The following is a 15632-nucleotide window of genomic DNA, read 5'->3' on the forward strand; positions in this document are numbered from 1 at the left end:
TCCTGACGAAAATCAGGGGGAATGTCTACCATTAGTATCATTATATTTTTCTTCTGGGTTATTGACTTTTTATATTTGAGTCAGTGAGAAGTGCGTCTGATTGATTCTTGAGATAGGATTTTACTCCGAATATTATATATTTCTTCATATTGTTTCCTTTTATGAAGCAAACCGGACTGCCGGACTATAAGTCGTATTTTCTACTTATTTACTACTATTTTTTAATTTGTTCACTTATGTAAAAATAATGGAATGTATTTTTAATGTATTTATAAGGAACAGTGCATGCAATACATAGGAAGAAGCGTTCCAAACGTACCTATTTACAAAAAATCATGTATTTTAATAATCATCGAAGTTATACGTGAACCTATCATGGATTAAATTGTATACTCACATAATCAAAGTCTTTTGGAAACAATATGAAGAAATATTTAGAGTAGTGATAATACACAAACACACACACACATAGATATATATCCATGATAGGTTTACGTATAGCTTCGATGATTATTAAAATACATGATTTTTTGTAAATAGGTACGTTTGGAACGCTTCTTCCTATGTATTTCATGCACTGTTCCTTATAAATACATTAAAAATACATTTCATTATCTTTACATAAGTGAACAAATTAAAAAATAGTAGTAAATAAGTAGAAAATAACATTTATAGTTCGGCAGTCCGGTTTGCTTCATAGAAGATATTACGTTCACCAAATTAAATTTTCTTCTGCTTTAAGAGAACTTTCCTGTTTGCAGTTACGTAATATTGTACAAATAGCAAATAATGAACAGCAAATGACATTTCAAAAAAAAAATAAATTATATTAAATTACTGGCTAATTAAAGTTGGCTTGGCACGAGTGTCTCGCAATATATAACTGTGAGTATAGTGTAGCATTCTGGAACATTCAAGAATTATCTTTATTGTTATGGGATAGTTTGAAATCTAAAAGAATTTTGATTGTGTAAAAATTGGCAGATTAAACAATTTCTACTGAAGCTTCACTATACCGAATATAAGTTCTACTTTTCTTCAGTCATTATTGAACATATTGACAACTAGTTTCAAAATTGCACTTGTGTATAGAAATCAATTTTGAACAAAGATCATGCATAATTTTTAACAACCTGAAGTGTCGTTAGTAAAAACGTGATATGATTACGTACAATTTAGCAACACCTACATCTAAGCGGAATTCTACATTTCGACACATCATCTTCTAAGCCTACAATCTGAAATACTTTTGCCCCATCATCTTTGCCCGAAGGGACTTGACAAAACCGTGAATTGGCTCAAATGGAGACTCATTCTCAGTAAATCATGCACAGAGGGATCCTGGACTCGTTTTACTTTTCCTTGAAAGAATGCTTTCCAGAAAATCCATTATTATGGGAATCTGATTCCAGGCCCAGTGGCCGGTATCTCGGTTCTAGATAATTCCGATATCCGTGGAAGGTATGCTTTCTAGAAAATCGAGCGCCGTGTGACACCGACTTAAAGGAAGCGAAAGCGATGGGTCCAGTTTGATTGAGGTCTTTGCGAGACAGTGGACAAGGGGAGAGCCGAAGAGGAAGGCAGCTTCTGATAAAAAGTGCCGTAGATTCAAGATGAGGCGGAATCAAGAGGAAAGAGTGGAGAGAGGGAAGAAGGGAAAGAGGGCAAAAAAGAAATTGAGGAAGAAGATGACGAAGAAGAAGAAAAGGCGGAGGAAACAAAGTGAGGAAGAGACCGAAGAAGGGGTGGAAGGGAGGTGGAGATTCCGCAACTGTCGGCAGCGGTCCTCTTTCATGGGCCCAAAGAGCAAACTATGATCGGACTGGCATTCCTTTTGCCTTTAAGAGACCCGGACAGACCGACGGACAATGCTGGAGTGGACCTTAAAAGAATTCCAGCCATTAAACGTCATAAAGACAATTTTTGCGATTGTACTGCACGCCGCGCTGGACCCGCTCGTTAAACCTCCAGTATCGGTTTTTACATCATCGAATTGTTACTAATGGTTGTGATGAATTATTGGCTCGCGAGGTCCGCGGGATTTTCTTCAGGCAGTTCGACATTGATGTATAATCGGTGTCGATTGGATATCATATTGATATCGATTAGGTATTGTTTCCCTACAGTATTTGAAAGCTCCGTGGCAGAATGGTCCGAATTAACCTTGAAAGTTGAGATCCTGTACCTTTTATTTAGTATGATGTTTCCCTAACTTTAATTCTTGTAATCTTCTGAATTTTTATAATCAGAAAACGTAGTCTTTATTATGGACGAAAACCGGAAATAATTGATTTAAAAAACTTTATTGATAAAGTTCCTTCCTATGTTAACTTCAAACGTTCATGATAAAGTTGAATTACTAATCTTGACATTTTTTTCCTGGATCTTTAATATGGTCTCGAGTAAAATCACAATTTTCAGGCAAGAAGGTGAGCTGTAATTCTCTGTTTTGCAATTCAGATTTTTTTGCCAGATTCGTGAAATTTATTTTAAAAAAATGTAAGGTTAGAATGAAAAATTCTTTATAAATTTCGAATGTTAAAAGACCTTTCTTATATCAATTTTGACGTCAAAATAAATTTCCAGGTTCCTTGGTTATATATTCTTAGCAATATTTTTGTATCTGTTATCTTATAGGCTATACGAAAATATAAATTTCCGTCTACACCCATTTAGAATATCTCATAAAATATATTTTAAAATAATATTCTTAATTATTTTACAGGTTTCAAGATAAATAGTGCCAAAATTGTAAACATGGCTCACGTAATCTTCACTCACAATAGCCTTCGACACACTACCAGAAAAAGTTACCTTTCTTAAAGGTACAGAAGTTCAGAAGAATTATATCTAATGCATGGAACAAAAAAATTTTATTTTTCAAGCATGTGTATTGTGTAAATAGAATTACAAATAAACACAAATTTGTGAATTTATCTTACTCAATTCAAAATAAGGTATTATAGGATAGTTATACGTATATAATTATCTGAAAATAATATATATATAACCTGGAAAGAAATGTAGAACTGACATTTTGTTCGAATATAGCTTAAAATGTTTTATCGTGGAATATTTTGAAGTTCTCTACACAATCCTGTAATGATTTCAAATATGTCACAGGGTTATTGGATTTTATCCAATATTGTACTGTTTTTGAAATGCTCTGCGAATTCATAAACATTCTTTATTTTCCTAGAATATTATATAGTGTTTTGCAAAATTCTAGAATCACCTGGAAAAAATATTCTACAATATTTTTAATGAATATGAAATCTTCTGAAATTTTCTGAAATTTTTCAAAAACCTTTAGAATTTATAAAATAGACAATATTAATTAACTGGAAACCCCAAAAAGGATTTCATAATTTTATTTTTAGTATTACATTTCAGAATATATGCTGTATTTTCTGAAAAAGTTTTATTTAAATATTATTATTAATTAATGGACGAGAACAAAAAATTAATTGTCAACCTGAAAACAAATTTTGGCTTCGTAACTCCAAAAGTCAAGGAGTAGACCGCAAAATAAGTAAAAAGGAGATATTAGGTAAGATTGAGTTTTATTTAGACAATAAATTTGCAGTGTAAAGCTCGGCATCGCATTGCCAAACGGAGCTCTTTCATCGAAGTTGTCGCCATGTAATCGGGAACTATCGTTATGGGAATTGAGTGAAATCGTCTCATAGTCTTAAATCCTACATCAGGACAGTTTTCTATTATTCATCCCTTTTACCTGAATGAAACATGTTGTGGCAATTTTATACAGCAAAATCAACGTCTGAAGTTTAATGAACAATATTTATTGATACAACGCCTTCTTTCTTTATTATTTATAATAATTTGAGGAAGTATTATTTGAAATTACAATTTCCAACAGTAGATAACCAACAGGAGATAATTGAAAAATTGTGAAAAATGTTGATGTTAAAAGTGGGAGTTCTGCGACTGTCTATCAGTTGTTTAAAATTAAAGGTTTTGTTTGTTTATTTTGATTCGCGAAGATTTTAATTTTCAGTTTAAAAAAATAATAAACCAAAAATAAGGTCAATTTGTAGTTATTAAAGGCCCATCAATTTTAGTTGTGTTAAGGAGTCACTCGCAAAATATATCACACAATGTTAGATAAAAAAATTTTAATTTAAGATTAAATTTTTTTAAATAATTATAGTTTCAAACATTATTTACTCATAAACTGATTTCATTGTAAGTGCACTAATAACAAATTATATTATATTATCTGTTGATGAATAGAAATATCAAAATCGTGCCCTTTACCTAATTGACTAATTTTAAAATTACATTTTTGTGAAAAAGATATCCCTTAAAATAATTGACTAAGTTATTTAAAAATACTCAATTGAATATGTAAGCTATATACAAAAAACGATTATCTTTCATTATTTTTTGAAGCTAATGCATTTTAATGCTGTTGAATTTTTCCCTATCTATACTGTAGAGTGGATTCCTCTACTTTAATATTTTTGATTAGCCTGTATATTTATTCTGGGAGTGGATGACATTTTCTTAACAATTCTGCAATATTTCAGAATGTTGCAGAATATTCTGAAGTATTCTAGGATTTGCTTAAATGTTTTTATTTTCCTAAAAATATCTGTACATATAGGATCCTTTTATATTTTTGTAGGATATTTTGGAGTGTTCTTCAATTCTCATTAATATTCGGTAATTTTTCTATGAACATAAAATTATCTGAAAATTATGGTAAAGTAAACTGGAATGTTTTAAAATGTTCTGGTATGATCTAAATTTTTTTTAAATATTCTTGAAAACAGTGTTATGTGAGGAATTTTCTTGAACATATGTTTTAGGTCCAAAATTAGAATAATGAGAAACTTTTAATTAAAAATTAGTAAAAACTATACAACCTACAATTTTATTAGTACATGAATAAGCGAAATTGAACTAATTGATATTTTCAGAGTAACTATTATTTTATAGGTAGTTGTATTGAATTATATACGTGTAGGTTGATTTGGTTTGTTCGTACTCCTAAGAACTCATCAGACAAACAACAGGAATAAAAATGATTTTGGCTATAAAGATTATCAGAAGGATCTCTTTGGAGATGAGTTATGTATTTTCTTCTTGCTGGCCAAAGCTAGATTACTGGAATATTTGTGGAGGTGGGGGCAAGATAAAAGGGCTGATTCTTCTTGGCGGTGATACTGGAAGTTTGCGACGGGTTCAGTCGACCCACGCCACGCGGCAGTGCCCCAGGGCTGAAAGGTCATCCGCAACTTCCTGCTCTACCACCCATTGCCTATTACTCAATGCGATTTTCATGGTGCGGGATAGCCGTGTTGCCGTGTAGTTTCGCGTTTAGCACGGAAAGCTCCGGGTCACGACGTCAAGTCCTGAGATAGTTATGGCAGTTTCATTCTCGTGACATGCTTACCAATCTGATCGATATTATTATTATTTATTGTAATTTCATTAGTATATACAAAGATTTATTTCAATACATTTGACCCCTGGATTTGAATACTTTGTTCAATAAAATAAAACAGAAATTCATGCAAAAAATAATATAAATTAAATTATAAAATCTTGTTGGTGTCTATTAGATATTTTTGTCCGTTTCGTTACCTGAATGTTGTAGCCATGCTAATTTTGTAATTATTTGACAAATTGTATCAGCCTGCAATACACTTTTTCGGGTACATTCCCGAATTCCGGTCATTACGAGACTCAGAAATTGTCTAATATTGTGATAGATAACAAAAAGACTAATCGAATTGGATAATTTGTAGCTACCATAGCGAACGATCTCGTTGGCTTAGAGCCGTTAATAAGAAGGTAAATTAAAGAAATAATTAAATTCGTGGTCAGTTTGAAAAAAATATTCAAAATAATTTTACTCCGTTTTAAAACTATCCTAATATACGTTATCTACTCGATTTTCGTCTAAAATATCTGGTTAACCAGTGGGTCTCAAAAAGTGTATCAAAGGCTGATTCAAGTTGCCAAATCCTTCAAAAGTTAGCGTGGCTAAAACATTCAGGTAACCAAATATATATTCCTTAAAAAGTAGAAATCGAAAATTTTGACGATTCAATTGCACTCTCAGTAATAATATTGAAGATATTCTTGATGCTAAAGTTAACTTGAGTAGAATTTCGTTGACTGTAATGCACAGAGTAGTCTTTTGCATAATTAAAATTCAGACTCTTCATTGAATAAATGATGTTAAACAATGACTGTGAAATTGCTTGCTAAAGCTTTGGAGTTCAGACGCGAATTAGCGAAAGGTTAAGGTCAGGTGAAGTGAAGTGAATTTCTCTCAAGAGAATGGTTTAACATATATTACTCCTACAATACTATAGCCTGCTTTTTAAGTAGGTCTTGTGCTTGATCTCACATCGAGAGGTATTACCGATTCGAATAGAAAATAACGATGATCGTTAGCGTAAAAGATATCTCAAGCAGATAGCAATGACCAATCATAAATCAGACTTAGGGTTTCCGTTCTTATAATCGATTTCAATGGAGAGTGTGACATCAAAGAAATAACATATTGTCGACAATCAATGACAGGGAATGAAGAAGTCTTCAAAGAAGTCCAAACAAACTTAAATTTATACACATCTCGAAAGAGGTAAATCGGTATATATATATAGGCTTTCATCCCCTTACTCGCTTCGCACACCAACCTGCCAGTTAACATTATATAAAAAAAAAGGAAATCTTAACCCGTAGAAGGCATACTGGTGCGAAAATCGCACCGAAATTTTTTTCAGTTTGATGGCATTTGCGGAGGCACAGCTGCAGCGGCTTATCCCCACTAGATTAAATATGTGTGTGTGAAAAATGCGTAATATATGTCAGATGTTTATTATATGTTCAATATGTTAAATATTTACTATTAACATTGCAAAAAAACAATTCGCAGCAGTGTGCCTATAGAGGGTGCGTGAAAGGGGTGTGGCCTCAACGTGTTAAATATGTACTATTTATATTAAATGTTTTTCATTGTTCTTTAGTCAAATTCACTGAAATTCATATAATTTATATGTTTTAATGTTTTCTTAAAATAATTTTAAGATCAAGGATAAATGAAATATTAATAAAACAATTTCAATTTATTCAAAAACTTCTTTCGAAATGATATTTGGGGCATTTGAATTAGCTTGTGAATTATTTTTAATAAATAACTTATCAAATGATTTAGAACTAGAAAAATCCACTCATAATTGTTCTTGAGAAAACAAAGGTCTTTTTAAATATATTCATAATTTTCCAAAAATTTTACCTTTGATTTATTCAAAATTTCCCAAGTATTGTTTAGAATGAAATTTTTGAATACATGGTCAATTCAATTAAGATTGTATATTGTTTCTTTCTTTTTCTTTCATTCATTTGAAAATTTAGACATACAATATTTAATATTATGTTATAACTTATACATATTTTTGAGGTGCAATATTAGTTACTTTCATGTATGCAAAATATTAAAAAGGCTTGACTAATTTCCTATTTTTAATTGAATTTAAACTTAAAGTAGAAAAAATTCATTGAGGGTTTGCCGCATGAACGTACATAGGGGATGAGAAGCGATGGGTAGGTGATAGGGCAAGTTGGAGGGGATAACAGGAAAGGGTTGAGGGGAAAAGAGAACAGGAATAGAGGTATATTAGGGGAAGATGTGAATTATGGTTATTTATGTGAATTATGATTATTTATTTTTCACGTTATAAAACTCACCACAATTGTTAAGGTGATATCAGTGTGTTGTATTCCATCGTCAGCTCGGGCTCGAAGGACATATTTTTCTTTTGTTTCTCTGTCCAAAGCTTCCGCCAATCGTAGTTGTCCGGTAGTGGGATCCAGCTTAAAGGGACTTTCGACCTTGTTCGGCAGTACGTTACCACCTTCTATCGCATCAGTCTTTGGATTTGGTACCAGAGTGTACGTCAAAGTGCCGATTGTATCCGGATCGCACGCTTTTAGTACTGTGACGATCGTGTTTGGTGGTGCCTCCTCGGAAACTTCGAATGTCCAAGGTTCCGAACCCCAAGTAGGCGCCACATCGTTCTTGTCCAGTACTGTTACGCGCACCTGAAAAAAGAACACAAAAGTTAATTAAATACTGTTCTTACTCCTTTCCAACCAAAGAAATCCAAGATGAATGAACAGCACAACAATTTCATTCAACGTGGCTATAATTGGAATGTAATTCGCGTTTCAAGAAAGTCAATAACTTCTTTCTACTGCAAAAAACTAAAAATCACGTTTATTATAAATGGTATGAAAATTAATGTTTATTAAAAAAAAAAAAATAGTTGGTAGGCAAAAAAAGCGGCTACCATAGTAGGGGTAATATTATGACAGGGAAATAGAACAAATAAAATTAAAGAAGTAAGTTGAGTTTTCCGTTAGCATCACTGAACAATTGTCATTCTAACGGTTATTAGGTCCAACGGTAGAACCGTGCAGCATATGATCGTAGTCAAATAACATAGTACATTAAGATTATATAGGATTTTTTTCTGTTATACAAAACTCTTACAAAACTCTTCTATAGTTATTGGGATACTACTGGTTTCAACAGAAATACAGCGTTTTTTCTAGGAACCTTGAAAACCTAGAATAGTTATGATATTTTAAAAGATGCTGCTGAAGATCCAACAAATTTTCAGATTGTCCAATTTCCTAGACTAACGCATCTTGTTTTGTTTTGAAATTAGTCCGGGAACTAAAAAAATATCAGACTTTAAAGCTTCGTCATTACTTTGAATGTGAACGTCTTCAAGAATAAACAATTCTAAATGAGAGCATTCTTGTAATACGTATTATAGACATTTCAAATTCAAGGTATACCATAAAGATATTATAAAAATATAAAAAAGATGAAGTTTAAAATATTTCAGTTCAGAAGCTAGTTAAAATTGATTTTCAAATTGTCCTGTAAAAAACCATAGGAGTAGTAAAAAAAGAATTTTGAAACAGTAATAAATTCTTTTAACAGCAGTTTTCTTCTCGAAAAAACGTCACAGAATTAAAATATCCACGATTGACTCTAACATAAATTGAAAAAGAACCATAATTTTGATAACCGCCTGAATAATTTCCAGCTTTTAAAGATTTCCAATGCAGTAAACAATCCTAAGTGAAGAAATAAAGAATAGATAGCAGCATTTTAATGATGTTTTTCTATCAACCTCCGTTCAGAAACAAGAACCCAAGCTGAACATTCCTGTCTGAATAACAATTATGATAACACCTCTAACAAGTAATATACGAAGCAGATTAAAATTCGACCAAGGTTGAAAAGGAGCAAATAGATAGAAAGCATCCTAATCTAAGCTTTTGATCTAGTGAGACTAGCTCTAGCTTACGAAAAATCCCTGTTTCTAGACACTAGTCAACTGACGATTAGCTTTGGAGATTTAGGACTGCCTCGCATTTTTTCCGTTTCGTTTCTTAGAATCAGATGGTGACAGCCAATGACCTGAAGTAGCGTAACGAACCTTATAATAATATTTCATCGATCTTTCAGTGCGATATAAGTCCAAAATACGTCGCAGTTGTCCCTCATTTCTCTTTTCCGTTTCCTTTCATTCCGATCAATCTTTGATTTTTTCGTTTTAACTCATCGATCTTCTTTTTTTTCAAATTATGTAACGTGGGAATCTAGCCAAAGAATTTTTCTCTTATCGATATCTTTTCTAAAAAAATTTAGAGTTAGGTGCGTTATAAGACAGATTATTAACATTTCATTTGGTAAAATGGGGTTTTGTAACATATAGATTGAGTAGGGAAAAGTTACGGTTTTCCTCACATTTATAACTATCTTTTCCTGTCACCTGCGGTAACTTTAATTACTTGGAGAGTACTTGTAAATATTTTGAAATAATTTAGGGTAATTTTTAGCAACTTTGACACTATAAAATAACCTAAAAGTACGACAATGTACTTTTAATTAATGTAAAGTAACATAAAGTACTTTGAATTAACTTAAAGTACGTACATTTAAGCAACTGAAGTAACTTGCAGGTTCCGACCCATCCCCTCACCCAAACATTGTTTTAAGTTGCTTTCATTTCTTTCAGCAATACTAAAAAGTATTTGCTATATGCACCTTATAATATATGTCATAAGATAGCTAATCACATGTTATTTTCCCCTTACAAGAAAATATATTAAGATTCCTGTTTCGACATATAGCAGCTGTTCTAAACCCTTTATTTATTACTCTAGTAAAAGACACATATATGTGTCTTATATCTATATATAGATCTTAGAAACATTTTCTCTTCGATAAAATAAAACGAAAAATGAATTTCCATCTCCTTTCCCAATGTTCATTCTTTCCGGCTATTAGATCAGTCTACTCTTTATAATAGCCGATTATATGAACAAAATTCAAACAATCAAGGAGATGTGCAACAAAGCGTTCTAGCCCCTGACAAACTTTTTACCAGAACCAGCCATTAATCTCCAATAAAAAAGCGAAAAGGTTCGGACTCTGGTAATAAGTACAAAGGGCATTCGCGCGTGAAAGATCGAGTATCTGATATCTCACGAGGAGTCCTGGCCAGGGCACGGATCTTTAATTCGCGTTAATGATTTGATCTCCTACGCCGCGACTACGACGACAACTCAGCTAAACAACATTCGCTACCTGGTGGATCGAAACCGGTTGTTTGGAAGGAGGGAAGATTCTCGAAAACCAAACTGCGAATCCCAGATTGCGGAAGTTAGATAATCGAGGAGATTTCGTGTCTCGACTAGAGGCTATGCGAGTGATTTAGGGCGAACGACCATTTTGGTTGAGCAGACAGTTGACTGCAGCGAAATATCTATACAAAAAATCAGGAAATACATTATAGTACCCTGTAGTCTATAAAATATAAATAACTCATAACCAAAAATCGGTAAGGTTTGGTAGGTGAACTTTTGGAACTTTTAGAGAACAATGCTTTACAGTTTGAAGGGCAGAGGAGGTATTTTGAATACTTTTTATTGCATCCTTGTACCTGGTTGTACCAATCTAAAACATAGTTGTTAGCCCCAGTTCATTATTCGGTTTACCTGCTTTGTTGCAGGAAAATACAGACGAACGAAGAATATTTCCTCTGTGAAATATGTGTAAGAAATGGTTCTTTAGCATCGAATTAAACAAAAAGTATTCTCTAGTCTAGCGGTTAAGAAATAATTTTTTATGACCTGATTTTAACGTACTTGACATTAAAAGTATAAGAAAACTGTTTGAAAACATAAATGTATATGTAATACGTATATTAATACATTTTAATTCTTTTTAACACTATTTCCACTGTAAACCATTCATTTTTCTTTGAAAAAACATTCAAGTTATTTTTCGTCCACAATTACTGAACAATACCAGAATTAACGCTTTTGAGCTCATTTTAAACACAAAATACGCAGAAAAAAGTTGGCCTCACTTTAAGTCGCGTATTCGCCAAAATATTTAGACGCACTACTTTTTAGTAAAAAAAAAAGTACATAAACTGAGTTGTGAGAAAAAAAAAATCATGATGTTGCCCCGACAGCGCGCGGCTTGCTGCTAACATACAGATAGACCGACAGACACATTCGTAAAAACCTATTTTTCGTAATTAGGGGGTCTCAAAACGTGGACATTTGACAAAAACTGTGGGGGGGGGGGCGGGTTTTTAAATGTTATACATAACTAATACCTTCTCTGATGAGAATTAAAAAAAAACATTTATAAAAATTGTTTTGCTCTACCTGAGGTGAAGAAATGTTATCTATTTATTTCGGCATATCTTGTGTCATGTGTATAAAAATTGAATTTTTTTATTTTCTATGTTTTTTTTTTATAAATAAAACAAAAAATACGTGTCCTAGAAAAAAGCGATTAATAACAAATTTGTAGATATTTTTTGGGTGCACAATATTTGTCTTATTTTCTTCCTTTCTTGCATGGTTTGACCGAAAAATGCAATTTTTGATTTTTAATTAGTTTTCGTGCGGTCAAAATTGGAATTTTTCGAAAAAATTCAAAAAGTTGATATGATAATCTTGTAAGATAAATGTACATAAATGTACACAGAATTTTTGAATCATGAAAAAATGTGTACTCAAAAATGTTCAAAATAGGCTCACTTTTAGTATTTTTATCCAAAATGTCTGAATAATGAACTTGGCATTTATTTAGCTTAGGACACTAAAAGAGTGTACGAAAAGCCAATCTAATAGATTAATTTTTTTCAAAAGTTACCATGCTCACAGACAGACATAAAGACAGACATAACGACAGGCAGATAGACATACAGATAGACACATTCGTAAAAACATGTATTTTGGATTCAGGGCGTTTCAAAACGTGGACCTTTTGATAAAAACTAGGGAGGTCAAATTTTATACAAATCTAATACCTTCTCTGCTGAGAATGTAAAAATGATTTGTCACGAAAACTAGGCATCCTATCAAAAAGTGGTTATTAACAAATTTGTAGATATTTTTCCAATGCACAATTTTTGTGCATTCATCTTTTACAGTATTTTTCAAATTTTAGCTGAAAAATGTAATTTTTAGATTTTTCATTATTTTGTATAATGTCAAAGTTTGAATTTTTCATTTTTCAAGAAAATTCAAAAAGTTGTTATGATAATCTCGTAGGGCATTCAAAAAGCAACATTTTTCTTCTCATGACTTTTTTTCATATCGCGCGTTATTTGGCATAAAATGTTCATTTTCGTGTGTTTTTTGGAATTTTGTAAATGCTATAACTCTGGTCATTTTTGATTTTTTGAAAAAAAAAAATCATTAGGATAAATTGTTCTACTTTTTGAATATTATGAATAACCGTACAGAGAATTTTTGAATTTTGAAAAAAGTGGTCTCAAAAATATTCAAAATGTGCCCACTTTTCGCATTTTTATCCAAAATGACTGGCTAAAGAACTTGACCTTTAGTTTAGAACACTAAACGAGTGTATCAAAGGGCAATCTGATAGATTAGTTTTTTTCAAAAATTATCGTGTTCACAGACAGACATACATACATACAGACAGACACATTCGTAAGAACCTGGTTTTCGGATTCAGGGGGTCTCAAAACGTGGACATTTCACAAAAACTGGGGGGGGGGTCAAATTTTACACAAATCTAATACCTTCTCTGATGATAATGTAAAAAGTAGGCCAAGCTTTTTTCCGTGTAATACAGGTTTCGAAGCTTGGTTTATGGTATATTATCATAGCTTTTTGGGAAAAACCTCTAAATCCAGGAAATTGAATTGTATAAAAAATAATATATTTGCTCTACCAATCTTCTTCCTTCTTTTCGATTGTAGGATGCAAAACCAGTTACTTGACAGGTAAGAGCAATTTTTGTGGTATATCGCGTTTCTCGAACAACAGTTTAAGGCATATTAGGGCTTTGAAACAAGAATCGTGGCTGCCGTTAACATATTTCTGAATTAATTTTCGATTACGTAATCCCACTTTTATTCAACCATTGATAATTGTAAAATAGATCTTTTTTTGAAGAAATGATGTTTAAAATAGTTCAATTATACATTCTGCCATTGCGAATGTTTTAAATTGAGATGTGCGAAGATTAAAATAATTTTTGTGATTGTTAAACTTTGAAGCCTTAACAAATTTTAGTTGTTAAATTTCAAAAGCTTTCAAATATTTTATTATTTATTTTCCATAACACTTGAAGGGTTTCAGCCAAGAACTAGATAACTATGATTGTTATCGAATATTGGTTTATTGCATATGAAATTCCTTAAAAAATCAAATACACATTAAAGTATAATAATTTTTTCGAAATATGATTTTTTGATACAATACATTAAAACATGATTCATTTAAAGTTCTTTATATTTTTAACGTATTAATAATTAGTTAACCTTTTAGTATTTATATTTATTGAAATTCGATACTACATAAAAAATCCATGATCGTAAAGGAAGCTAGAGAAATATGTCAGAACAGAAAAGTATGGCGGAAAATAGTTAATAAAAAGAATGTCAGTAGAGTGAATGCCGTCTGAAACAAAAGACCTTGGACACTAATGGACTCAAGTGGTGAACCTCGCATAATGACTTTGTGAGGATCTTCACTAGGGGTAATTGCTCGAGAGATTGGTCAAAATCCTAGGTCGGAGCGGTATTGCGGAAAAATGTGTTATTTAAATAAATAACACCACAGAATTCTGGATGAAGCTAAAAATTCTATATCCCTTCCTCACATTACTCCCTTCCCCACAGAGTGAGTCACGCCTACCCCGAAGGGGAAATAGCTTAATGGTGTGATCGGTAATAATAATAATAATAATAAATATAGGGAAAACAAAATATTTCTTTTGATTTTTTTTGTATTTTTATTAACAAAATTTATGTGTTACTGTGTTATCTCAGTCTTAAATTTTTATTTTCTCTGAAGAAAGTATCCATATTCGTACTGAAACTGGGGTAAAATTAATCCCTTTTCCATCTCCACTTGTTTGTACCGAAAAACCCTGGCTATTTGTATAGAAATTTCGGTACAAGTAGCTACAGCTTTCTCGAAACAGATCATTTTTTTAAACCAAATATATTTTATTCTTATTCAACATCCCCAAATCTCTGGAGCTCGTTTTTATTTACTTTTTTAAAAATGAAACATGAATTCTTTAATCGTGGTCCAAAGTTGGTTTGAAAACCCATAACATTTTAATCTTAAAATTCTCGGTTAATTTTCTCGGAATTGGCTGACATTTTTATATCAAACTTCATTTCCCTTTAATTAAAAACTTAATATCTCAGAAGCATAATTTTATTTTATTTTCTAACTGAAGATTGTATTTGTTATCGTAATGCAGAATTAAGCTTGGCCCAATTTTATGTCAGTATCATTTGTTTTACCTTGCAATAGAGATTTCGAATTTAAAAATGTCGTTTCACTCTTTTGAAAAATTCCCATTTTGTTGATTATCTAGTTCTGTATTACCACCCTCACTTGACACGTAAAATTTGTCCCCGTTAATACATGGAATTGTGAAAGGTTAGGCTTTTGGTTACTAAAGTTATAAGCAGTGCTTGGTTCGGTTAGGGAAATTTCAGTTGGATTATCCTAATTGTCAACAGAAAAAAGTGATGTTATAATGAAAAAAACCTTGCTTTAAAAGAATCAGTTTTGGTTAATAATTACAAAGACACGAAATTTTGGGAACTTTTCAAAGTAAACATGTGAAACTAACTAAAATACATTTTTATGTTCCTTATTTCACTAACTTCATAGTTCAAAAAATAATAAATGTTTCTAAAAGATTAGTTTATATATGTTGCGCAGCTGATTAAAACCACTGTACTTAAAACAAAATTTGTCTGGATTTCAGACAAATTCATCCATTTTTAGTATAAAAATTATCTCAATTTAAGACTGTAATATGAATTAGATAGATAGCAAGATTTTGATTTCAAAACATTTTTCTTAAATCACAGAAAAATTCCTGAATTTAAGATAAACTAATTTTAAAATGCAACAACTCTAATTCATATTTACTCTACTATTTCAGTAATTATCGCCTTATTTATACAAGTTAAACGATAAACGATAAACAATACTATAAATTGTGTGTGCAACAGCATTGCGAGCATATCTTCAATGCAACACTGGAGGATGAGCTCCTT

General features: G+C 31.6%; 1 protein-coding gene across 1 annotated transcript in view; it reads right to left on the minus strand.

The window, feature by feature from the left end:
- LOC117169832 (cadherin-related tumor suppressor) overlaps nucleotides 1-15632 on the minus strand; it is a 205827-nt gene that overhangs the window by 51034 nt on the left and 139161 nt on the right. The window contains exon 2 of the mRNA XM_033356341.1: nucleotides 7726-8079. Within this exon, the coding sequence (XP_033212232.1) occupies nucleotides 7726-8079 (354 nt within the window). The remainder of the gene's footprint in view (nucleotides 1-7725; nucleotides 8080-15632) is intronic.

The sequence above is a fragment of the Belonocnema kinseyi genome, chromosome 3 (assembly GCF_010883055.1).
Source record: "Belonocnema kinseyi isolate 2016_QV_RU_SX_M_011 chromosome 3, B_treatae_v1, whole genome shotgun sequence".
NCBI lineage: Eukaryota > Metazoa > Arthropoda > Insecta > Hymenoptera > Cynipidae > Belonocnema > Belonocnema kinseyi.